Source organism: Emys orbicularis, chromosome 19, assembly GCF_028017835.1.
Source record: "Emys orbicularis isolate rEmyOrb1 chromosome 19, rEmyOrb1.hap1, whole genome shotgun sequence".
NCBI lineage: Eukaryota > Metazoa > Chordata > Testudines > Emydidae > Emys > Emys orbicularis.
In genome coordinates this window covers 11,458,658-11,484,819 of record NC_088701.1, presented here as the reverse complement: position 1 = coordinate 11,484,819, position 26,162 = coordinate 11,458,658, and the positions used below count along the sequence as shown (strand labels likewise).

The 26,162-nt window shown below is 56.8% G+C and overlaps 1 protein-coding gene and 1 pseudogene across 1 annotated transcript; both read right to left on the bottom strand.

The window, feature by feature from the left end:
• Positions 1 to 26,162, bottom strand: part of LOC135891988 (adhesion G protein-coupled receptor E2-like) — a 1,091,233-nt pseudogene that overhangs the window by 553,242 nt on the left and 511,829 nt on the right.
• Positions 1,103 to 25,798, bottom strand: LOC135891546 (ultra-long-chain fatty acid omega-hydroxylase-like). Its single transcript, XM_065419111.1, has 12 exons — positions 25,577 to 25,798; positions 23,777 to 23,921; positions 16,121 to 16,174; positions 14,392 to 14,519; positions 13,575 to 13,696; positions 9,685 to 9,952; positions 3,870 to 3,936; positions 3,294 to 3,423; positions 2,497 to 2,630; positions 2,303 to 2,367; positions 1,616 to 1,698; positions 1,103 to 1,307 (listed from the first exon to the last, which is right to left on the bottom strand). The coding sequence occupies exons 1-12, from the start codon at positions 25,796 to 25,798 to the stop codon at positions 1,103 to 1,105; spliced, it is 1,623 nt and encodes a 540-aa protein (XP_065275183.1).

Sequence of the window (26,162 nt, the reverse complement as noted above, 5' to 3'; positions counted from 1 at the left end):
TCCCAGGGTCTGAACCACGTTCCCTAACAGCTGTAGGCTTAACTGACAGCAATTTACAGAAGTGTTCCTGTCTTTAACACTCAGATGATCAACTCCCTTGGGGTCCAAACCCCAAATAAATCTGTGTTGCCCTGGATAAAGCTTATACGGGGTAAACTCATAAATTGTTCACCCTCTATAACACTGATAGACAGATATGCACAGTTGTTTGCCCCCCCAGGTATTAATACATACTCTGGGTTAATTATTAAGTAAAAGGTGATTTTATTAAATACAGAAAATAGGATTTAAGTGGTTCCAAGTAGTAACAGACAGAACAAAGTGAATTGCCAAGCAAAATAAAATAAAACATGCAAATCTAAGCCTAATACAGTAATACAACTGAGTACAGATAAAATCTCACCCTGAAAGATGTTTCAATAAGTCTCTTTCACAGACTGGAGGCTTCCTAGTCTGGGCACAATCCTTTCCCTGGTACAGCCCTCGTTTCAGCTCAGGTGGTAGCTAGGGGATTCCTCATGATGGCTCTCTCATTTCTCTGTTTCACCCACTTATATATCTTTTGCATAAGATGGGAATCCTTTGTCCCTCTGGGTTCCCACCCACCCACCCCCAATGGAAAAGCACCAGGTTCAAGATGGATTCCAGTTTAGGTGATATGATCACATGTCACTGTAAGACTTCATTACCCACTTGCCAGCACACACATATACAGAAGACTTACAGGTAAAACAGAGCCATCTGCAGACAATTGTCCTGGTTAATGGGAGTCATCAAGATTCCAAACCACCATTAATGGCTCACACTTTGCATAATTACAATAGGCCCTCAGAGTTATATTTCATATTTCTAGTCCCAGATACAAGAGTGGTACATTTATACAAATAGGATGATCACACTCATTAGATCATAAGCTCTGTAATGATACCTTACAAAAGAGCTTTCACATGAAGCATGTTCCAGTTACATTAGCATATTTTCATAAAATCATATAAAGTGCAACGTCACACCCACCATGATCCCCACCTGGTCCTCCACTCGACAGGCCCCTGAGCTGTGTGGAGCAGGCTGGATCCCCCACAGTGGGTGGGAGTGGATGGCCCTAGGAGCGCGGTGCGGGGGGCTGGCTCTCATGGCTGGGCCCCAGCGGCTCCAGGTGCAGCCACAGCCCGTTCTCGCTGCGCAGGATCAGCTCAGGCTTGCGCCGCACAGGTCTGCTCTCATCCAGCCCCACGGCGAAGCGCAGCAGCGTCAGCGCCAGCACCACCTTCATCTCTGCCATGGCGAAGTTCTGCCCGATGCAGTTCCTGCGAGAGAGCCAGGTGTGTCGGCCGGTGCTCTTCGCCCGGAAACCACACGCCATGTGAGGGCAGGGATGGGGGAGCAGGGACAGACAGATGCTGGGGGGAGCCCAACCCCCTCTGGGAGAAGGGACAGATCCTCAGCAATAACAGCTGACCCCAGCACTGACCAGAGGCCACCTCCTGTGTATCCCACAATGCTTCACTGCAGCCAGGGCGCCAACAGGGAGCCACTCGCTGGTGGGCAGCCGGGGGGGGAGGAGGGAGGGGGCAGTTCGTGCAGCGAGGGGCTCTGAGCCCAGCAGGCAGGTTACCTGGGTCCAGCAGAGAAGGGCATGAAAGCCAGTGGGGGCTGGTTCTTGGCGTTCTCTAGGTTGAAGCGGTGCGGGTTATAGACCTGGAGCAGCAAGCACAGGGCACAGTGAGGGGAGCGGGGGGGCAGGGCTGGGGTCCCTGAGCCAAGGAGGGAGCAAAGGCAGCCCCCACACCCAGGTGCAGCATGGGCACCAGGCTCCCGAAGACCGAGCTGCCCACTGGGGCCATGTGCTGGCAGCGGGGATGGTTCTGCCTCCACCCAACACTCAGAGCCGGGCCAGGCCCAGTGACCCAGCCCTGCCCAGTGAATGGGGGTGCGACCCTCACTCCCCTCTAGGTGAGCTCAGGGGCGGGGGGAAGCTTCCTCTCTGGGGAGGGTCGCTGGGAATAGGAAGCTGCTAGACTGTTGGCATTTCAGCACCCCCTAATGCCACGCCGAGGCACTGTGTCAGCAGTGACTCTGAGGGGACAGCACCCCCTACCGAGCCCCCCAATTCGCCCCCTGCAGCACAGCGCCCCCTAGTGCCATGCTGGGGCACTGGGCCAGCAGTGACTCTAAGGGGACAGTGCTCCCTACTGAGCCCCCCAATCCCGCCCCCTGCAGCACAGCGCCTCCTAGTGTGATGCTGGAGGTGGCCGTGTGATGGAGTAGTGCCAAAGGGGCAGAACAGAGTGACCAGCGATACCTGGGGCTCTGGCCAGACAGCAGGATTGTGATGCGTCCCGTAGATACTGATCAGACAGATGTTCCCTGCCAGAGAGGAAACTACCTTGTTAGAGAGGAAAGGAAGAAGGAAGGGAGGTGTTGAGGGCCTCAGGGGTTATAGGCCCAGATCCAGTGCCATGCCCCTGGCTGGGGGGCAGGGAAGGAGGCTGGTACCTTTGGGTAGGACACATCCATCGGGTAGTTTGATGTCCTCAGTGCAGCACCGAGACACAGCTGGGACAGGCGGGTGCAGGCGAAGACTCTCCTTGATGCACATGGTGGAGAAGGGCATCTGGGACAGGTCCTCCCTGCAGAGAGCAGAGCTTAGCGTTGGCCCCGGAGGTGGATGCATGAGGAGCCCAGTGTGAGCCCATGAGCCAGGCACTGGGGCTGGGACAGACTTGCATCTGCATGATGTCACAGCCCAATGGCCCCCTTCCCTTAGGGAGTCCCCAGGGACGGTAGATGAGCATTGTATATTGCTAACGCTGTTGCAAGCATCGCAAAGCATTTTGGGGAGGGTAAAAGGTGTGTGAGTGGAGAGTGGAAGCCTCTCATACTCTCTTTCCAGGAGTATGAGAGGCTGAGATGAAGGGGAAGAAAGAAGAAAGCAGAGAACGGGTTAACTCAACACTGCAGCTAGCAAGCTCAGTCCGAAGATAAGAAGCTGACTCCAGTCCAAAGCCAGCTGCTACCTGCTAAGACAGAAAGGGCACTGGAGAGCAGCCTAGGCCCATCTTGCAGGGGAAGCCCGCCAGTTTGTGGGGCTGGCAGAGGTGAAGGGGCCCCAGCGTTAGGCATGGACCGGTGGGGGAGGCGAGGGCAGCGGCTGTGCTAACCCTCACAGGTGGGGCGGGGGCTGTGCTGGGAGTAAAGGGTGGGGGAGGCCACACAGGCCCTGGAAGTGGTGGTGCTGGCGGTCCGCACTGCACTGGACAGACCCAGCACTGCAGCCGGAGCAGCCATCTCACCATTCAATCTCCTCTGACTCCTTGTCCCGCATTAAGTCCTTGATCTCCTCCCGGCAGCGCTCCTGGTACTCAGGGTGACAGGCCAGGTTATACAGCACCCAGGAGAGGCCGCTGGCTGTGGTGTCGTGGCCTGCAGAGAGAGGCCAGCGCAGCGTGAGAGATGCCGGGGGGCCAGAGAGGGACTGTGGAGACTCCGGGGCTGGAGGGACCCTGCCTGGCTCAGCTCCCCCTGCCAGCACCTCCTCTGGGGCCTTGCTCCCCGTGACTCTCTGGCAGTGCCAGTGGGAACTCCAGGCCCCTCGTGCATGGGGGGCGAGTGGGATGACTCTAAGCATCTGCCCCCTCTAGCGCCCCCCTCTCTTGCTGGGACTGTCTGGCAGTGCCCAGGGGCAGATCTGTCTTAGCCCCATTTCACGGAAAGGCACACCCAGGTCACCCAGAGCCAGGGACTGAACCCAGCTCTCCTGCCCTCCTCCCCCACCAGAGCCATGTCATCTGTGGAGACCCCATCCCCCCACATGAGGCTGTGAGGTCAGCAGGAGGGCCACCGCCCCCCCGCCCAAGGCGACTTCTCACCCTCAAACATGAAGGTGTCAGCCTCAGCTGCGATGTCCTCATCTGACAGGTCCTGGCCGTCCTCATCCTGCACAAAGCACACACTGCTGGATGGGTAACCTGGCTCCCACGGGGCCCAGCCCACACCTGCCCCATCTCAGAGCCTGGGAGGATGGGACATCTCTGGGTGGAGTGAGCTAGGCCATCTCCCCTCCACACCAGCCCGGGGAAAGAGGCAGCCCCTGCCCTGCCCCACAGCCCCAACCCCAAGGTGGGCTCCCCCTCCCCCCATGCCCAGCCTGGCTCTGGTGTTCGAGCTCCCCAGAGGTGCCCAGGGCCGATGCAACCTATTAGGCATCCTAGGCAGTCGCCTAGGGTGCTAGCATTTGGGGGGCGGCATTTTCTTCGGTGGCGACCGCGGCGGCCGGATCTGCGGCCACCCCGGTCGTCGTCAGCATTTCGGCGGAGGGAGCTGGGGCAGGGGGGCGCGGGGAGGGCCGCCTGCAGCAAGTAAGGGGAGGGGTGGCATGCAGGAGAACTCCCCGTCCCAGCTCACCTCTGCTCCGCCTTCTCCCCTGAGCACGCCGCCCCGCTCTGCTTCTCTCCCTCCCAGGCTTGCGGCGCCAAACAGCTGATTGGCGCCGCAAGCCTGGGAGGCGGGAGAAGTGGAGCAGCGACGGCGTGCTCGGGGAGGAGGCGGAGCAGAGGTGAGCTGGGGTGGGGAGCTGCCACACGGGGCGGGGGGGCGAGTCCTGATGTGACAGACATCACACAGCACCTTCCACCTGGCAACGCCCTGCCCAGACATGAACGAATCACCAGCTCCCGAGGGCATGGCCTCCCACTGTGCTGCCTTGGCCAATAGCAGGACATCAGTGACCTCCCCCCACCCCTATGGGGCAGGTCTCCCCATGTCCCCTTGGCCAATAACAGGACATCAGTGACCTCCTGTGATGAAGTGGGACTGTTCTTAATGTTTCCTCTGAATACTGTGTGGGTGCCTCAGTTTCCCCTATGCATTTCTTAAGTCTCTAGGTGGTGGGATAAAGGCCAGTGTGCATAAATCACTGACACTCTGTCTCCCTGGCAACAAATGGCCAGGGCCCTTCCCCCCTGCAAGGAAATAGCTAAAGGTGAACAAAGAGATCAGGTGACCTCCTGGCCAGGGAAAGAGACAAAGCCCAGAGAAGGAGGGGCTGGAGGGGGTTTCAGTTTGGAGCTGGCTGGGGACTAGGAGTGAGGGCAGATGGGGGTGTCTGGCTCGCGGGACCTCAGAATGGACCCAGCCAAGGGGTCCGGTTTGCTGTACCTACAAGCTCTGTTTTAGACCGTTTTCCTGTTATCTAATAAACCTCTGTTTTACTGGCTAGCTGAGAGTCACGTCTGACTGCGAAGTGGGGGTGAATGCAGGACCCTCTGGCTTCCCCAGGACCCCGCCTGGGTGGACTCACTGTGGGAAGCGCACGGAGGGGCATATGCTGAATGCTCCAAGGGCAGACCCAGGAGGTGAAGCCATGTGAGCTTCTTGCCCTGAAGACAGTCTGCTCCATGGGAGAGGAAACTCCCCAGAGTCCTGACTGGCTTTGTGGGGAGCAGTTCCAAAGCATTGCCCAGGGACTCCACGACAACTGGTGGCAGAGGTGGGATGTACTGCGCCCCGTGAATGGCGCTTCTTGCAGTAAGTGACTGGGGAGCAGAAAAACAGAGGGGGGATAATGAGGACCAGGTGTGCTGAAAGCTCAGAGAGGGATGGTTTCAGGGGGCGATTAACCTCTGGGAGTGTGTGACCAGCGAGAAGGACTGTTGGAGGAACGGGGTCCCCCTGAGGACTGCAGCGAGCAGTCTCAGGGGCGGAGGAGCTTGCCACTCGACCCTAGGAGAGAGAAGGACTTTTGCAGTAACAGGGTTCCCCTGGGGATTGCAGCCAGCGGTCCCAGGGGCGGAGGAGTCTGAAGCTCGACCCTGGCAAAGAGGTGGTGACCACGAGAAGGGCTGGCACACTAGGGGTCTTCCTGGAAACCATGGGGGAGTTGAGAGCACACGGGCCTCTGAGTCCAAAGCAACTTGGGAACAGCAGAGTGATGGCCTATCACCATCTCCTTGAGAAGGACATTGTAATCCTGTGCAAGAAGAGAGGGTTACGCATTGGAAAGTTCACCAAGGCACAGTTAATCATGAAGCTGGAGGAGGACCACCACTCTAAGGAGCAGATTCCTGACCCAGATGGGGCTACAAGAGGATCTGGGAGCAGCTGGAGTGGTAGCCAGGCATCCCCAAAAGTCTGGTCCCCAACTGGACGAGGGTCTTCACGATCGGGTTCCCCATCAGGGGATCGGAGATGGATGGAATTGGAGCTGAGTCCGAGAGAGCGACAGGACCGTGAGAGAGAGCAAGAGCCTGAGGAAAAGCTGCAGGAAAAGCAACAGCAGCATGGACTGGTGATGGTGGAGTGGAGAGGCATAGGGGGCTTCCCAGGGGTGAGTGGGGATAGACCCTGGGCTGCCAGTTCCGCAGGGAACCTCGACACTAAATTGCTGCCCCTGGTTAAGGAGGGAGGGGATGTGGATGCCCACCGCACTGCCTTCACACAGGCGGGTGATTTGAACCAGGGAGACCCTGCGGAAAAGCCCCGGTATCTAGCTCCCTTGCTGGGTCCCAAGGCCATAGACACTGTCAGCCAGATGGGTGGGGTGGTGGACAAGCTCCCACTCCTGGCCTGGGCCTATATGTCTGTGTGGAGTCTCCTGGGCTCAGGCCCCTCGGACCCCCAGTGGGAGCGGAAGATGGGGGTCAATGGGGAGACATGACTGGGGTGGCAAGACCCTGGGATAGAGAGAACTGTTGTCAGGCCCCAGGTGGTGCAGCTGCAGATGCTGAGGGGCTGTGTGACTTGGGTGAAGGTCCCCGGGATAAAGGCCCTCGCCCTGCCTATGGCCCGGATCCCTGTGCAGACACAGGTGGGGTCGGGCTGGCTGGTCGTTGGGGTTCTCCAGGATATCGGCTGTGAGGTCCTGTTGGGGGGGTGACTGTGACTCTTTGGGACAGGATCCAGGCCCTGCTACTGTAAGGGCCAAGGATTTGAATTTGAATTAAGGGAACCAATTGGCTAAGATGGAAATGGTCAGTGAAAATGCAAATAACCTGGCTGGCAGGAGGGAGAGGCTGCTGGGCTCAGAATACCTGCCTACCTGTAACCAGACCCCTGGGGCTGAGTGTGTCGGAGAAATGTTCCCCGCCCCCCTGCACACCGGAGAGGGGACTCATGCTGGCTCTGATGCTGTGACCAGAGCCGGGAACTCGCTGCCTGCCCCCACTGGGACAGCAAGGGCAGCGCTGAGCACGGTGGGAGCTGAGACCCCAGCTGAGTGGGGGGAAACACAGGCAGGGCAGGTCGGCTGCCAACCAGGTTTGCCTGGTCCAGAAGTGCTGCTGGGAAGTGATTACATAGCAGGGAGGAAGCTACCAGGGACAGGGCTCAGGGGGGCTGTGATCCCAGGGCTAGCCAGCGAGAGGGAGCAGGTCCCATTCCCTCCTCCAGCAGCTGATTTCCAGACCGAGCTGTGGAAGGATCCCTCCTTGGAAAAGCTAAGGGAACTTGCTGGCCACCGCGCTGCAAACCCCCTTGGGGAAGGCTGCAGGGACAGAGTCCTGTGGGAGAAGGGATTCCTATACCAGGAATGGGCTCCCCAAGGGGAAGTAGAACTGGGGGGAATCGGGAGGCAGCTGGTGGTGCCCCAGGAATCCACAGGGTTCTTCCCTTTCGAGCTGCTGTATGGGAGGAGAGTGAGGGGACCCCTGGACCTGAAGACCCCCTGGTGGATCTCTTCCCTGAGGTGGGAGCCAATTTCCCCATCAGGTGTTCCCCGTTCAGAGTCACTGGGAAAGTAGCACAGAACCTGGAGAGAGAGGTCAAGGACATGCTGGCTTTAGATGTGATCCAGCCGTTCAACAGCCCATGGGCCTCACCCGTGGGGCTGGTCCCCAAGGAAGCCAGGATGATCTGGTTTTGTGGGGACTATCGGAAGCTTAAAGCCATCACCGTGTCCGATGCCTACCCCATGCCTAGGCCTGGGGAGATTCTAGGCAAGCTGAGGGGGATGGAGAACTTGGCCCTGGCATACATCAATGACAGGTGTGTCTTTAGCCAGACCTAGGAGGAACGTGTGTCCCAGGTGAAGAGGGTGCTGGGCTGCCTCAAGGAGGCAGGACTGATGGTAAAAGCCAAAAAGTGCAAAGTGGAGATGATCAGAGATTGGCCCATTCCCCAGACCAAGAAACAAGTCCAGGCCTTTATCAGGATGGCGGGGTGCTACCAGAGGTTGGTACCATACGTTAGCCCCCTAGCTGCCCCCATCCCTGAGCTATGTGAGGGGGTAAGCCAGACGAGGTGGTCTGGACCGAGCAGTGCCAGAGGGCTCTCTGAATACTGAAGGAGACTCTAATCCAGGGCCCGGTAAATCTGGTAAACCCAGACTTTGCCAAGCCTTTTGCAGTGTTCACCGACGCCTCAGACGCAGGGCTGGGCACGATGCTGATGCAAGCCGATGCTGAGGGGGGGAGACAACCCATCGGGTACCTGAGCAAGAAACTGCTGCCCCGGGAGCAGAACTATGCGGCCTCAGAGAAGAAATGCCTGGCCATGGTGCAGACCCTTAAAAAGCTGCAGCTGTATCTATTTGGGCAACGCTTTAGTGTGTTTACTGACCACTCTCCTCTGACGTGACGGTGTCAAATGCAAAGGGCTGAGGCCAAGCTGCTGGGGACAGAGACACCTGTTCAGAGGGTGGCCAAGGTCAAGATGGGGGCTTTTAACCAAGAGAGCCCGAATTGCAGCCCTCCAAACTGGAGCGCTGGGAAAAGACCCAATCCCAGTTTAAACCCCAGGGGTATTGGGGTGGCAAAAGGGCACGGGCCGCATAAACCTTTCCACATGCAGCCTGAAAGTGCCATCAAGCACAACAGACCCACAGGAGGGCCTGAAACTGGAATGTCCTGGTGTAACTCCCACCAAGGAATGGGAGAGATGATGGGGCATCCATGGGAACGTTGGTGGGTTCGAACTTCCCCAGGTCACTGGCTAAAGTGACCTCGCCCAGTTCAGTCTCGAAGGGAGGAGAGATGTAACGAAGTGGGACTGTTCTTAATGTTTCCTCTGAATACTGTGTGGGTGCCTCAGTTTCCCCTATGCATTTCTTAAGTCTCTAGGTGGTGGGATAAAGGCCAGTGTGCATAAATCACTGACACTCTGTCTCCCTGTCAACAAATGGCCAGGGCCCTTCCCCCCTGCAAGGAAATAGCTAAAGGTGAACAAAGAGATCAGGTGACCTCCTGGCCAGGGAAAGAGACAAAGCCCAGATAAGGAGGGGCTGGAGGGGGTTTCAGTTTGGAGCTGGCTGGGGACTAGGAGTGAGGGCAGATGGGGGTGTCTGGCTCGCGGGACCTCAGAATGGACCCAGCCGAGGGGTCCGGTTCGCTGTACCTACAAGCTCTGTTTTAGACCGTGTTCCTGTCATGTAATAAACCTCTGTTTTACTGGCTGGCTGAGAGTCACGTCTGACTGCGAAGTGTGGGTGCGTGCAGGACCCTCTGGCTTCCCCAGGACCCCGCCTGGGTGGACTCGCTGTGGGAAGCGCACGGAGGGGCATATGCTGAATGCTCCAAGGGCAGATCCAGGAGGTGAAGCCATGTGAGCTTCTTGCCCTGAAGGCAGTCTGCTCCATGGGAGAGGAGACTCCCCAAAGTCGTGACTGGCTTTGTGGGGAGCAGTTCCAATGCTTTGCCCGGGGACTCCGTGACACCTCCCCACCCCCATGGGGCAGGCCCCCCACCACGTTACCTTGGCCAGGAGCAGGATGTCAATGAAGTCCACCGTCTTGCCCTGCTTGGATTTGAGCCAGGCCTCCCTGCCCAGGCGGCTCAGGGCCTGGTGGCGCCGCTGCACCACGTCGGCTGTGAAGCGGTGCACGGTGTCGCAGGCGCGCCGGAAGCGCCGCCCATCATGCGTCAGGTAGTACAGGAAGTCCCAGTGCAGGAGCAGGCGGTGCTGGCGTCGCACCACCAGGGAACTGAGCTCCAGGATGGCCACGATGTAGTCACTGGGCATCCTGCAACAGAACAGGCCAGCATGTGACTGACAGGTCGGGGGGGGGGGGGGCTGATCAGAGCTGGGGGATCCCGGGGGGCTGGGCCTCGCAACAGAGCGATCATGTGATCTCCCAGCCACAGGATCTCCGGGCCGGCCGGCGGGGAGGGGACTGAGCTCGGGTGTCTCTGGCTTCTGCTGTGGAAAGGGTTAAGCATCCTGCAGGATAAATGACTCAAATTCAGTCCTTAAAATCATATGGGGAGATAATGTTTGTGGTTTTGTGTATTTACGTATTTATTGATAGAGGTCAACAATGTAATCAAACAGTCCCTGTCTATGCTGTATTCTGTTAATTCAGAGATCAAAAGAACATCTTAGCATTTAAATAAATTGTAAATGCAGGATATCGCTGTATTCCTCTCTCTTTGAAATGTATAGCCAATCATCTGCGAATGCTGGAAAAACAAGCAACTACCTTATATTAAAAGAACGAGGAGTACTTGTGGCACCTTAGAGACTAACATATTTATTTGAGCATAAGCTTTCGTGGGCTAAAGCCCACTTCATCAGATGCATGCAGTGGAAAATACAGTAGGAAGATATAGTTATCTATCTATCTACAGAGAACATGAAAAAATGGGTGTTGCCCTACCAACTCTAATGAGACTAACATTGGCCAAACCGGACAGTCTCTACGCAAAAGAATAAATGGACACAAATCAGACGTCAAGAATTATAACATTCAAAAACCAGTCAGAGAACACTTCAACCTCCCTGGTCACTCAATTACAGACCTAAAAGTCGTAATTATTCAATAAAAAACTTCAAAAACAGACTCCAACGGGAAACTGCAGAACTAGAATTAATTTGCAAATTGAACACCATTAAATTAGGCTTGAATAAAGACTGGGAGTGGATGAGTCATTACACAAACTAATAACTATTTCCCCATGCTAATTTCCCCCCTACTGTTACTCACACCTTCTTGTCAACTGTTGGAAATGGGCCATCCTGATTATCACTACAAAAGTTTTTTTTCTCCTGCTGATAATAGCCCACCTTAATCGATTAGTCTCATTAGAGTTGGTATGGCAACACTCATTTTTTCATGTTCTCTGTATATATATATATATATATATATCTTCCTCCTGTATTTTCCACTCCATGCATCTGATGAAGTGGGCTTTAGCCCACAAAAGCTTATGCTCAAATAAATGTTAGTCTCTAAGGTGTCACAAGTACTCCTGTTCTTTGTGCTACAGACTAACATGGCTGCTACTCTGAAACCTGCCTTATGTTAATTCATGTAGCTAATTACTGGTGATGGACCTACTTCAAAATGGCCCTGATTGCCTGTTGTTGGCCTAAGGACTCGGACCTGTCCAAGAAGGCCTGGAGTTGTATCAAAGACCCTTGGGTCCTGAGCCTGTTTATCTCAGATCTGCTTGAGGCTTCATGCGGGGGAAGCCTAAGTCACAAGGACTGAGATCCCAGGTCTGACAGGACCGCCCTGAATATAAACATTGGACTATAACCTATGGACTATTGCCGAAAGAACTCTTTGTGTCTATAAAGCTATAAATCTGAACCTCAAGAATGATACTCATGTCTGTATGTATACTGTTCTTTTAACCAATTCTCTCTTTTCTTATTTTAATAAATTTGACTTTAGTTAATAAGAATTGGCTGTAAGGGTGGATTTGGGTAAGATCTGGAATATTCATTAACCCGGGAGGTAACGTGTCCGATCCTTTGGGATTGGTAGAACCTTTTCTGTTATATGATGAATAAGATTTTCATTGATCCTCATCATATTTGACTTGGGTGTCTGGGTGGAGGCCTGGGGCTGGGCTGCTTTAAGGGAACTGTGTTGTTGACTTCTGAGTAGCCCGTGAGGTACAACAGAAGCTGTTTTGCGCTGACTTGGTAAATCTAAGTATTGGAATATCCACCAGCTTGGGGGCTTGCCTGCCCATTCTTTGCAGTTCACCCTAATTGGGTGACCTCAGTTGGCTCCCCTGGAACCCCAGTCACAGGGACCATAAAGAGCCCCAGACACGAGGGGGGAGGGGCAGCATGGCCCAGGCAGGCTCCAAGGAGCCCCCAGGCTAGCGCAGCCTGTTCCCTGGGTGCACCATGGGGTCTGGGGTGTCAGGGGGCCCCATCCCCATGGGGCAGCGATGGCAGCGGGGCATGGGAAATTGGTCATTCAGCGGGTGCCTGTGGGTGACAGGTGGGGTTCAGGGCACAGCTGGGCCTGTCAGGGATGGAGAAGTGCCCCTCCCCATCAGCTGGACAGAATGAACATGGGTTTGGCAGGAGCCGATCTCGGACTCCTCCCCAGAGCAGGCTGATGGGTCGGGACATCCTGGTGTGAGCAAGTCCAGCCTGGGCTCCTCAGGGTCACGGGTCACCTCATTGTGGCAGAGATGGGAACTGACTCCCTGCCTGCCAGGAAACCAGCCAGTTCACCCGTCGCTGCCAGGTGAGGCTCCAGCCCAGCGCTCAGTCCTGTTTCTGGCAATGGGGTCCGCTCTGAACTCACACGCTATGGGCAGAAATGCTGGGCTCCCAGCACGTTCCTCAGCCAGCCCAGGGCCCATCTGCACCGGCACGTCCCGCAGCCAGCCCAGGGCCTGTCTGCACCAGCAGGTCCCGCAGCCAGCCCGGGGCCCATCTACACTAATGTGCAGTAAAACAGGTACAAGCTGCAGATGAGGGCCCTGCAGTACATGTATAAACTGGGGGCAGGAGGGTTCTGGGGGGACGGGACTGAGGTGAGGAGCTTATAGACTCATAGATTTTAAGGTCAGAAGGGACCATTATGATCATCTAGTCTGACCTCCCGCATGATGCAGGCCACAAAAGCTGACCCACCCACTCCTGGAATAATTCTCTCCCTTGACTCAGCTGTTGAAGTCCCCAAATCATGATTTAAAGACTTCAAGTTGCAGAGAATCCTCCAGTAAGTGACCCCTGCCCCATGCTGCGGAGGAAGGCGAAAAACCTCCAGGGCCTCTGCCAATCTACCCTGGAGGAAAATTCCTTCCCGACCCCAAATATGGCGATCAGCAGAACCCCGAGCATGCGGGCAAGATTCCCCAGCCAGACCCTCATTGACCATTGTTACTAATTACCTGCGATGGCATGTTATTGACATATTGACTAAAATCACGTTATCCCATCAAACCATCCCCTCCATAAACTTATCAAGCTTCCTGGCAGCGAGATGCATGCGACAGCAGGATCATCCCCCAAGAGAAGCACAGCACAGCCATGCCGACCCCACAGGCGTTAGCAGACAGAACCAGCGAGTGGAAGCACCAAGCACCAGCCTCTGCCCAGTGAGCTGAGGAGCTCCACTCCCACTGCTGACCAGGGCCTGGTGCAGCCACTACAGCAACCCCCACCCAGTCACCTCCAGACCCCCCACTGGAGAGTCCCTGCCCGGGCCTGAAGTAACACCCTCCCCACCCTGGGATCTCCAGTTCAGGGACCCATTCCGTGAATCCGCACGGGCTCGCTGGGGCCAGGCCAGGAAGGAAGGGACCCTGCAGCCCATTCTCCTCACTCTGACCTCCCCCCAGTGCGGAGGCTCCCACCCTCGGGTCAGCTGGAGGAGCTGCCCCCGTGTCACTCACTCCTGGCAGTTGCTGTTGTAGCTGAAGATGCATTTCTGCAGACTGTCCAGGGTCATGAGGCTGACCTGTCCAAACATGTCCAGGGAGGTGGAGCCTGACGCCACCAGCTGGCGCCAATTGGCCTGTGGGAGAACAGTGCCCTTGAGAGCTGTGCAGCCACCCGCAGGGACAGCCCTGCAGAGCCCAGTGCCCACGCAATGCGGGTGGGCCAGCGTCAGAGACAGGCAAGCAGACAGGGGAGGAGGTTAGTGGACTGGTGCAGTGACAGGGCTGGGCATGGGGTAGGGGCAGGTGGAAGAGGAGTGGGCAGGCGGGCGGGTGGGCAGGGTATCGGTTCAGTATATGCCCTGGGGTGAGGGGGGGTGCAGGGCCAGGGGCACAGCATAGTGATGGTGCAGCGTATTCCATTGGGTGTGGGGGAGGCAGGGGGGAGGGCAGGTTGCTGGTGCAGCATATGCCACGGGAGGAGGGCATTAGTGCAGCGTGTGCCGTGGGGGGAGGGTCACAGGCAGGCTGGGGGTGCCAGGGCAGTGTGTGCCGTGGGGGGAGGGTACATGGGCAGGCTGGGGGGTGGCATGGCAGTGTGTGCCATGGGGGGAGGGTCACGGGCAGGCTGGGGGTAGCAGGGTGCCAGGGCAGTGTGTGCCGTGGGGGGAGGGTCCTGGGCAGGCTGGGGGGTGGCAGGGTGCCAGGGCAGTGTGTGCCATGGGGGGAGGGTACATGGGCAGGCTGGCGGGTGCCAGGGCAGTATATGCCATGGGAGGGGCCAGAGGCACAGGCACGGATTTGGTGCAGTGGGGGGAGGGGAGGTACTCACATGCATGATGTCAGTGCTCTGGTTGAAGATCTTCATGTAGGGCTTCAGGATGTCGAAGTGGAAGGCTGGCGTCAGCATGCGCCGGTGCCGCACCCATTTCGCACCATTGCTCAGCAGCAAACCGTCCCCTGAGATGACAGGCACTCAGTTCAGAGCCTGGCAGCCATGGCAGAGATCCCGTAGCCCAGGCCCCCAGCAGTCCCCTGAATCATAGCCAGCTGGGGTGCTCAGTGAGAACCAACCTCCCTGGTGCATGTCGGGCAGGCACGAGAGTGTGCACGTGTGTGCAATGCGTGAATGGAACATTGGTGGGGGTGTGAGTGAACATGCAGGTGCATGCGTGTGGGTATGTGTGTGTTTGTGGGGCACATGTGGGCATGAACATGCAGGTGAATGCGTGTGTATACGTGCAGGTGCATGGTAGTATGTGCAGAGAGGTGCATGCGCATATCAAGGTGTGTGTGTGATCCTGTGCAAACCCATGTGCTGGTGCTCCCGGCTATGGCATGAGTAGCTCCAGCTCCACACCGACATAAGAATGGACAGACTGGGTCAGCACAATGGTCCATCCAGCCCAGTGTCCTGTCTGCCAACAGTGGCCATACCCCCTTAGTCGTCTCTTTTCCAAGCCGAAAACTCCCAGTCTTTTTAATCTTTCCTCATACGGAAGCTGTTCCAAACCCCTAGTAATTTTTGTTGACCTTTTATGAACCTTTTCCATGCTTGCATGCGTCAGACGAAGTGGGTATTCACCCACGAAAGCTTATGCTCCAATACATCTGTTAGTCTTAAAGGTGCCACAGGACTCTCTGTTGCTTTTTACTGATCCAGAAAGGACCTTCCATCTTATCCCATGACAGCTTACTTTGCTTACGAGCCTTTGGTGAGGGAACTTTGGTGAGTCACCCCCCTTCCCTTGGTCATTTAGGGACTGTGATGAGCTAATGCTCACCTGACCCTGAATGGGTGGGGATAGCCAAGAGGGAAGAAAGAACATGATAAAAAGCAGAGATGTTTGCCATGCTCTTCCTCTCTCTTCCACCTACATCTACGGACCCCACCACCACCAAACAACTGAAGCGCTGAACAAAGGGGAGAGCCTGGCTGTAGGGCAACCAGACAGCCTGTGGTGAGAAGCATCTAAGTTTGTAAGGACATTGAAAGTGTTAAGAGCAGCTTAGAATGTGTTTTGTTTTTATTTCATTGGACCAAATCCAACTTGTTATGCTTTGACTTATAAATCACTTAAAATCTATCTTTGTAGTTAATAAATCTGTTAGTTTATTCTACCTGAAGCAGTGCGTTTGGTTGAAGCATGTCGGAGACTCCCCTTGGGATAACAAGCCTGGTACATATCAATTTCTTTGTTAAATTGACAAACTCATATAAGCTGGCAGCCTCCAGCGGGCATAACTGGAGACTGCAAGATGGAGGTTCCTAGGTTTGTGTCTGGGACCGGAAATATTGGCTAGTGTCATTCGGTTGCACAGTCCAAGGAGCAGTTACATGCCAGAGGCTGTTCATGAAGAGCCCAGGAGTGGGGGTTCTCACAGCAGAGCAGGGTAAGGCTGGCTCCCAGAGTCAAGGATTGGAGTGACCTAGCAGATCACTGGTCCGGATAGCACCAGAGAGGAATATCACACCCTCCTTTCCCCACAAGCCCGTCCCCTGGGGTCCGGGCCCCATGACACCAAGCACAAGATGCAAGCCCAGAAGAAAGCACACTCACCCAGCCAGGGCTTCAGGAAGCTGTAGGACACGTAGTCCTTGGGAGCGATGGCAGCTGTGGGGGAGACCAGAGACGGGGCACACCCGGGGGTTAGTGCTGAGACACACACATGGCTCGAGGGGGCAGAGATGGGGCAAACCCGGGGTTTAGTGCTGAGAGACACACGCGGCACAGGGGGGCAGAGATGGGCGCACCCCAGCGTTAGCACTTAGACACACACAGTATGGGGGGTGGTATTGGGGTGCACCCCGGTGCCACCGCTCACACACACATATACGGTACAGGACACAGGGAAGGAGTGCAGGGCTACTGATATCAGAGCCCCGGCTGGAGCTGCAGCACTTATTAGTCTGGAAAGGTATAACGAGTGGGGTTCCGCAGGGGTCTGTTTTGGGACCGGCTCTGTTCAATATCTTCATCAACGACTTAGATATTGGCATAGAAAGTACACTTATTAAGTTTGCAGATGATACCAAACTGGGAGGGATTGCAACTGCTTTGGAGGATAGGGTCAAAATTCAAAATAATTTGGACAAATTGGAGAAATGGTCTGAGGTAAACAGGATGAAGTTAATAAAGACAAATGCAAAGTATTTCACTTAGGAAGGAACAATCAGTTTCATACATACAGAATGGGAAGAGACTGTCTAGGAAGGAGTACGGCAGAAAGGGATCTAGGGGTTATAGTGGACCACAAGCTAAATATGAGTCAACAGTGTGATGCTGTTGCAAAAAAAGCAAACATGATTCTGGGATGCATTAACAGGTGTGTTGTGAGCAAGACACAAGAAGTCATTCTTCCGCTCTACTCTGCGCTGGTTAGGCCTCAACTGGAGTATTGTGTCCAGTTCTGGGCACCGCATTTCAAGAAAGATGTGGAGAAATTGGAGAGGGTCCAGAGAAGACCAACAAGAATGATTAAAGGTCTAGAGAACATGACCTATGAAGGAAGGCTGAAAGAATTGGGTTTGTTTAGTTTGGAAAAGAGAAGACTGAGAGGGGACATGATAGCAGTCTTCAGGTATCTAAAAGGGTGTGTCATAACTATAAAGGGAAGGGTAACAGCCCTCCTGTGTACAATACTATAAAATCCCTCCTGGCCAGAGACTCCAAAATCCTTTTACCTGTAAAGGGTTAAGAAGCTCAGGTAACCTGGCTGACACCTGACCCAAAGGACCAATAAGGGGACAAGATACTTTCAAATCTTGGTGGGGGGAAGGCTTTTGTTTGTGCTCTTTGTTTTGGTGGTTGTTTGCTCTTGGGACTGAGAGGGACCAGACATCAATCCATGCTCTCCAAATCTTTCTGAACAAGTCTCTCATATTTCAAACTTGTAAGTAAACAGCCAGGCAAGGCGTGTTAGTTTTATCTTTATTTTCTCAACTTGTAAATGTACCTTTTTGCTAGAGTGTTTATCTCTGTTTGCTGTAACTTTGAACCTAAGGCTAGAGGGGGGTCCTCTGGGCTCTTTAAGTTTGATTGCCCTGTAAAGTTATTTTCCATCCTGATTTTACAGAGATGATTTTTACCTTTTTCTTTAATTAAAAGCCTTCTTTTTAAGAACCTGATTGATTTTCCTTGTTTTTAGATCCAAGGGGGTTGGATCTTGATCCACCAGGAGTTGGTGGGAGAAAGGAGGGGGATGGTTAATTTCTCCTTGTTTTAAGATCCAAGGGGTTTGGATCTGTATTCACCAGGAGTTGGTGGGAGAAAGGAGGGGGATGGTTAATTTCTCCTTGTTTTAAGATCCAAGGGGTTTGGATCTGTATTCACCAGGGAATTGGTGAAGAGTCTCTCAAGGCTACCCAGGGAAGGGAATTAGCACATTGGGAGTGGTGGCAGCGGACCAGATCTAAGCTGGTAGTGTGGCAAACCCAGGACAAATAGCTACAAAGGGGGGGGGGGGTAGTAATCAGTCCCAGGGGGTTAAAAAGGCCTCTCCCAAGCCACTGAAGAGAGAGAACCATGGGGAAATAAGGTTCAGCTGGGCAAGGGTTACTAGGGAACTAATTAGGTTCAGCTGGCTCCAACTGCTTGGGACCTTTTTAAACCCTCCCTGGCATGGAAGGGGGAGAGAGAGAGAGAGAGAAAGAACCAGGACCAGGGAAGCTGCCAGTAAGTTAGGAGCAGCAAGGCTCTGACCCCTTCCAGCAAGGAAGGCTGCACTCTGTCCCCAGAAGGGAAGACAAACAAGCACAAGGGACTGACTGAGGGAAGGAATAGCCAGCCCCTGTGCTACCTACAGGGTTTTGCTTTGCCCAAGCCTGGGTCTCCAAGGCTAAAAAGGACTGAGCCTGCTGAGGAGAAGGAGGTACTTTGCCACAGTAGTTAAGCTTAGAAGTTTTCATGCAGGCCCCCACATCTGTACCCTAAAGTTCAGAGTGGGGAAGCAGCCTAGACAGGGTGTCATAAGGAGGTGGGAGAAAACTTGTTCATCTTAGCCTCGAAGGATAGAACAAGAAGCAATGGGCTTAAACTGCAGCAAGGGAGGTTTAGGTTGGACATTAGGAAAAAGTTCCTAACTGTCAGGGTGGTTAAACACTGGAATAAATTGCCTGGGGAGGTTGTGGAATCTCCATCTCTGGAGATATTTAAGAGTAGGTTAGATAAATGCCTATCAGGGATGGTCTAGACAGTATTTGGTCCTGCCATGAGGGCAGGGGACTGGACACGATGACCTCTCCAGGTCCCTTCCAGTCCTAGAGTCTATGAAAGGGGCAGCCGCAAGAACGTGGGTCTGTCCAGCACCTGCCTGCTCCACAGGCTGTTTCCTAAGGAGTGTTGGAGCATCCTCCTGTGAAAGGAGCCCCCGTCAGACAAGGCAGAGCCCTGCTGGACACCCTGCTCCAGGCTCCTCCCTAGCAGCCAGGAGGGCAGCTGCTGGGGCAGCAGGACAGGCTCATTGAACAGGGTGAAGGAGCCACACGACGGGGACCAGGCGCTGAGCCACCAGGCCCCTCACGCAGAGCAGGCTCTGCTCTGAGCGAGTCACGGACAGGCAGGACACGGGGCGCAAGCAGCATCCGCAGCCTGGGCCGGACCTGGGGCAGTGCCTGCGACCCACGGACTGCGGGAGCTCGGCAGTCACGTGGGGCCTTCACAATACAGAGCTTGGCATCTTTAAGACTCCCTATTTATTAGTTGTAATCCCCGGCTCTAGGAGCGGGGTGGGATCCTGTGGCTACAGCAGGGCCTGAAGAGGGCTGGGAGCCAGGACTCCTGGGTTCTATTCCTTCTCTTCCATGGACTCGCTGCATGAGTCCCCGGCCCTCTCTGGGCCTCAGTGACTCCCCGCCTCACAGGGCTGTGTGAATGGCTGGCGCTCGGGTGGGCGGCACGGGGGACGGGTGAAGGTGGTTCGGCAGGCCCAGTTCCCTCAGACTGAGCTGGCTGCAGCTGCTCCTCTCCCTGGGTCAGCCAGAAACTACCCGCCCCTGCACCACTAGCCCCAGGGCCACCCCCTGTCTGCAGATTCCCCCCTCCCAACATCCCACTCGTCTCACGGCCATGCACCCCCACAACAGTATCTGCCCCACACTCTCTGCTTCTTCCCATAGGCCCCCCAAGAACACTGGCCATTTGGTCCTTATGAGTCCCCCTGACCTGTTTCTCCCCTGGACCACCTCCCTCATTGTCCCCTTCACCCCACACCCCCTTCGGAACCATGGTCTGACAGATGAAGGGTAGCAGTGGAGGGTGGTCCCTGAGCTGGCTGGATGCTATCAGACCCACTGGGCTGACCTCACTCACCTACCAGCAGCCAGGGTCATTGGCAGGGCTGCAATCAACCTTTGTTCCCATGAGTCACTGGCCCAGAGGCTGACAGCAGCTCCAGCTGGGCTTCAGCCGGCAGCCAGGGGGACGTGCTCCTCTCAGGACACTAGGGGCTGGCTACAGCCTCTCCCCTAACCCCTCCCCTCACTAAGGACCCTGGGTTGGCAGCACCCAGCCAGACAAGCAGCCCAATGGACAGCCACATGACGAGCTGAGCTCAGCCCGAGACCTGAGCCGTTCCCCAGCCCCGACAGCCAGGCAGCCTCCTCCTCAGCCCTATGGAGCAGGGCTGGTCCTCCTGGCCGGGGGCTTTTTTAGGGAGTAGCTGCCCTGTCGGATGGACGGACGGACACACAAACTCCTGGTGCTGGGGCCACCCTCACTACCTGACTCCAGCAGCACGGGTTTAACAGCCTCTGGGTGGAAGAGCCGCAGAATGGGAAACCAGGGGCCAAACCACCAAAGGCAGGAGTGGCCGTAGCACCCGACGAGCTCGTCTACGCACTGCATCCCCTCCTCCGTGTTCTGACCCTACAACGAGGAGCCATGGGTTAGCCACGGGCCAGCCGGGACTCCGGCCACGTCTCTGGCCAGGGCGACATGCTGGGCCCAGCGCCCGACTCAGCCCACTGCAGGAGCAGCAGCTCCCCGGGCAGACCCACTGCTGGCTGTTCTCAGAGTGCCTCCCGCTTCATTTCTAATGGGGGAGGGGAGACTGGCAGACTGCCCTCACCTGGATGGGACCACTTGGGGCTCCCTGTGTTGTCGCAAACACGGGCTCCCAGCTGTTCTCTGTGCAGAGCTGAACCCAGGGCCTCAGTGGGCAGCGTGCATGAGCCCTCAGCCCTGGCATGAACTAGCTACGTGCATTCACACAGCCCCGGCACTGCACCCCCGCCCTGCGCTTCTCTGCCATCCAGCTGAGCTGAGCAGGACACTGAGTGCTGAGGGCTCCTGAGCCCCGAAGCACCCCTGTCCTGGCACAGTGACATACAGCTCTGCTCCAGGGAGTAACTCACCGCTCAGACCCAGCCGCTGGCTTTGAGGACTAAAGCCAGACCTCCCCCCTCTGTGTCCTGCCAAGCCAGCCCGGCACTGGGGGAGGGAGCTAAACTCTGTTCCTGCTGCTGCATCAGCAACGGGATTGTTTACAAAGTTCCAGCAGACTGAACTGGGTCCCTGGGCACAGCCCCTAGCCGCTGGGTTGGGCAGCAGCTCAGGGATGAGCAAACAGGCCCCAGCTTAGCTCCACGTGCTCTTGGCCCTGCGGGCCCAGGCGCCACTTGGAGCAGGGCTAATTGGAAACAGTGGCAGCAGCACGTTAACAGGAACAGAGATGTCGCCTCCGCAAGGGGGCAGGAGAGGCTGGAGCAGGAGCCCCCAGGCCAGGGAGCACCAACCAGGCCAGGGACTGGACTCCTTCGGAGTCTGGCTCCAGCTCATTGCATGGCCCCCTTCAGCGCACAGCCCCAGCAACTCGCTCACCAGAGAGGGGCCTGCGCTGGTGGGCGGGGGTAGCTGCACAGAACCCTCACCCTCTGCTGCACCCGCTGACTCCTCTCAGCACCCGGGTGATTGGCACTACGAGAGACACCAGCGCACTGGGCAACCGGCCCTGGCAGGGGCCACTCTCCCTGGGCGGCAGGGAGGGGACAGGGCCAGCACGGGCTCCCCACGTCACTGATCATTGCTGGCCATCACTACCCTGCCTCTGGAGTGTGTGCGTGTGTCCCCTGCCCTCCCCGGGGCCCAGCTGCTCATGCAAGACCAATGATGACACAGGGCCCCAGTGGGGAGGTGGCTCTGCTTCCTGCCCCCGAGGAGTTCAGCCAGGCAGTGCCCTTGGCCCTGCTGCCCAGACTGTCCTGAGCCATCACCCTGCCCGGGCTGGCAGGGTCTTTGCTGTGCAGCAGCTCCCGCTGGGTGCTGCCTTAGGCCTGCCCTGCATGGCCGGGTCTCTGCTCCTGTTGTTCCCAGGAGCCCCGGGCACAGCACTGCTGGAGCTGAGAGCTCAGTCCCGGCTATGGACCATTGGCTCTTCATGCAGGAGACAGCCAGTCTGTGCTCCCTGTGCCCAGCAGAGGAGCTGCTACGGCTCAGTGGCTCTGGTGGGGTGAGGGCTTGTCCATGGCTCCCTGGCAGCACTGGGTGCGGGGGGTGGCTATACCACAGGGGCACCATCTCCCCTCTTCCAAAGGGGGAGCAGTAGCTGCCAGGGAGCTGCAGTCTGCAGCCCCTGGAGGCGCTCTGCCTGCTCCTGCACTCCTTGCCCCCCCTCCCCAATGGGTCCCAGGGGCATCGCTGGACTCAGCCCCATCCCCTTATGGCAGCAGGCAGCTTCTGGGTGCCCCTGGATCCACAGGGTAGCAGGGCCTGGCTGGGCTAGACTTCCCAAAGCAGCAAATGACACAATCTCTCAAGAGCCAAACAGGAATCGGCACAAACCAGGGCACAAGGAAGACCCCCACGAACACCTGGCCCACACAGCTACATGGCCCCATTTTATTCCCTGCCTCCCTGCACAGAGCACGTTGACGGCCTTTGCCCAGGGTGAGCTGGTGCAGACACTGGCCTGCAGCAAGAGCAGTCACATCAAGGGAGCTGGAGAAGCTGGACTAAGGCAGACCATCCTCTGGGGGGATCCAGAACTGCCCGGGAGGACGGGGATTCTGTAGAGCTGCAGAGCCCAGCCCGTCCGACGGGGTTTCCAATGCAGCACGGCCCCAGAGACAGACTAAAGCTTCCTGGGCAGAGCTGTCCCACAATGGAGCAGGGAGGCAGTAGTCCCTCCCTCCACTGTGCCCCCACCTCAAATAGCACAGTGACAGCGGGGGAGGGGTCCGGGAGGAGCCACCAGAACAACTGAAGCTCTGGAAAACCTGCCTCTCCGGGGGAGGCTACAGGAGCCCAATGGATTTAATTTCTTCAAGAGCAGGGAAAGAGGTGCCTAGATCCCAGCTACCAGCCCCTCCCTGGGCAGGGACGCCTGGCAGCAGAGGGCTCTGCCATCCAGCAGACAGCGGCTGAGTGAGATCCAGCAGGAACGAACTCAGACTGGCAACGCAGTGCAAGTGTTTGACAGGGACGGGAATGAGCCCTGGGAACAGCTGGCCCAGGGACGCAGGGGCTTTGCCATCCCTGGGAGTCTTTAACGCTCCCTCCAGCACAGCTGGGAGCTCGGGGCTGGCTGCAGGGAGCTCTGGGGAGGGTCTCTGGCTTGTGTGACACGGGCAGTCAGATTAGAGGAGCAGAATGGTCCCTCCTGGCCTGACCCACCCTGCATTCAGCTCTGGGCCCCCTGGAACCCTCTCTACAGTAACCCAATCCCAGCTGTCAAGGCCAGAAGAGGCTGCTGGGCCCACGCAGTGCAGAACCCAGGGGAGAGCAGCCAAGGTGGCAGGTCAAACTGGAGCAGAGGGAGATCCAGGCTGGACAGCGCAAACTCTGAGGACCAATTGCTGGGAGACGCCCATTAGCTTCCCAGGCAGATTGTCCCCTCTGGTGCCTTCCCCAGGACTCTGGTCGGGCTGCTCTGCAGGGCCTCAGGTGACTGGCTCCCAGCCCTGCCCTGGGGAAGATCAGGAAAACCTTCATACCAGCATGATGTCACACTGGGGGTAAGGGACTGGCTGGGAGCCCTGTCCCGTGAGATGTTCACAGCTAGCCTGGCCAGGGCCCTGGAAAACAGACTGCTGGGGCCAGTCCTACATAGGTTCCCCAGGGGACGGGCTAGAGGCCAGGCTCCAGCCCCAGCCAGAATATCTACACTGCAGTGTAACAGCCCCACAGCCCGAGCCAGCTGACACGGGCCAGCCACGGGTGTGTACGTGCTGTGCAGACATACCTTCAGAGTCTCACCACCACCCCCAGGAGCCAACGTACCTGAGGCTGTTGTGATCGGCTTGAGGTAATCAGGGTGCACCAGGCACAGGACTGGTAGGAAGGGCCCCATCCACGTCACAAAGGCCTGGGAGAACGTAGCCACTGTTTGGGACACCAAGCTCAGCCCCTCCTCACCAGGTATGAACTGCAAGAGGAACGGGGCAGAGTTAATACAGGTGTAACCCTTCTGCCCATCTGAGTTGGCAGCAACAAGGACCGGGTTCAGGATCTAGGGGTTCCGTTTCAATAACACAAGGCAAAACCGTCTCGAGCCCCCACCCAGTGACCTGGGACAATTACATACCACCCCCCGGGGGCCTCTAAGAGGCAATACTTCCCCTCTCGCAGGCACGGAGTCTGAGTGTAGCAAAATCCTTTTAATAAAGGAGGGAAACAATGTGGCGTTATGTTGGGGAAACACCACAAACAGGATTCATAACAGAAACCATGAGCAAAAGACGCACCCCCAAGTAAGTTTGGCAGTGTCCTTTTCCCCTCAGGGTCTTGAGTCCAGCAACCCCAAAAAATCACCCAAAAGTCTCTGTCCCTGGTCAGTGCAGCACCAGAGTTCAAAAGTTTATCTGCAGAGTTTTACCTCCCAGCCTGGGGAGGGTGCGGGGGGAGGCACCTTACGTGGTCCGAGGCCGACTGCCCCGCCTCTCCATGAGGTTCTGCTGCAGCCTTCACCGCGAGCCACTCCACCAGCCTCTCCACTCCCCATCTCCCCTCACTTGCCTGGCGGCTGCTCTGGGGAAAACATGTCTCACTCCAAGCAGCCAGTTGGGTCCCCTAGGTCCCTCTGTGCTCTGAGGGGCAGAGTTCCTGCAATGCCTGATATCACAGCACATGGTGATTTGCTATGCCCTTGCCACAGCTACACCAGGTGGGGCCATCCCACCAGGGGCTTATAACCCTCCCTGCTCCACAGCAAAGGCGACCGAACAGGCAGAGCCATTGGGATGCAGCTGGCTGGCAGGGCTGGCACGGGGCTGGGCCAGGGAGCATGGCAGGGGCCAGTGGTGAGCAGAGAGGCTTCTATGGCTTGGTTCCCTTAGAGCCCCCTGCCACTGGGCAAGTGTCTGGGCACCGGAGCCCAGGGCCACCCACCAGCGCACATCCCACGCTCAGCCTCGAGCCCTGCCTGGAGAACGTAGCATTTGAGTGCAGGGCACTGGGTGGGAAGGGGGCCATTCACCCCCCCCCCACTCTGCTTGTGGGCCAGAGTCCCAGCTGCCCCACCACTCCTGCCCCATCCAGTGCCAGAGATGGAGCCCAGAGCCCTGCTCTATCGGGGGTGCATTAGAGCCAGCAGCCAGCATCCACGGCAGGATGGGAGCAGCAGTGTGGCCGATGCCTCTGCCTCCAGCTCAGGCCCTCCTCGTTGGGTCAGGAAATCTGACTGAGTTCAGACGCTGCTCACTCTGGTTCCAGACGGGGCGTGTGCTGAGAACCTGGTGGAGCTGTCCCAGGGCCCTCGTCTCCTACCCCTGCTCGGTCCCAGCCCCATTCCCACGTGTCTGATGGATGGGCACAACTCCCTGAGGGACCTGCCAGGCCATGGTCCCCTGGCCAGCACTGGCTGGGACCAAAGCCCTTCACCTGGGAGGGAGGGAGAGGCCTGAACCAGCTGGGTCACCTGCCCCCAGCCCTCTCGGGGGCTATTCCACCAGCCCCTCCCTTGGGGTGGGCAAGGGTGGCTCCTGCCAGCAGGGATCCAGCCATGTCTCAGTGGCAGCAAGGAGTAAGAGGGGAGAGAAGACACTCATCCCCCTCCCCACCCCCATGTGACATGACACCTACCATCCCCAAGTGCCCCAGCAGCCAGTTGCGACGCGGGGGCTCCGGGAAGCAGCGCAGCCGCTGGCAGTTCACATAGTAGCGGTGCCAGGAGCTCCCGAGCTGCAGGAGGGTGCGGAAGAGCAGGGCCAGCAGGGCAAGGAGCAGGGCAGAGACGGTGTAGGCACGGAAGGGGGTCTGCTCCATGCTCAGCAGCTCCAGGACCCAGTCCGTGAGCGGCAGCATCCTGTGGGGAGAGACAGGGCTGTTACCAGGGGTGAACTGCCACTGGGTCCCTTTGTTACAAGCTGTATGCAAGTTACTGAGCTACTGAGAGGTAGATACGCTGGAGGGTAGGGATAGGGTCCGGTGTGACCTAGACAAATTGGAGGATTGGGCCAAAAGAAATCTGATGAGGTTCAACAAGGACAAGTGCAGAGTCCTGGAAGGAAGAATCCCATGCACTGCTACAGGCTGGGGACCGACCTGCTAAGCAGCAGCTCTGCAGAAAAGGACCTGGGGATTACAGTGGACGAGAAGCTGGATAGGAGTCAGCAGTGTGCCCTTGTTGTTTTAAATTATTAAAATATAAACTAAAGTAAATTTCAAA

Excerpts from the sequence above, each read along its gene's own strand:
- LOC135891546 (XM_065419111.1), bottom strand. The coding sequence starts at position 25,798 with ATGCTGCCGCTCACGGACTGGGTCCTGGAGCTGCTGAGCATGGAGCAG. Across the intron at positions 3,937-9,684 it reads ACATCCTGCTCCTGGCCAAG|GATGAGGACGGCCAGGACCT; the intron begins GTAACGTGGTGG and ends TGCTTTGTGCAG. Across the intron at positions 1,308-1,615 it reads CCCTTCTCTGCTGGACCCAG|GAACTGCATCGGGCAGAACT; the intron begins GTAACCTGCCTG and ends GCTCTCTCGCAG.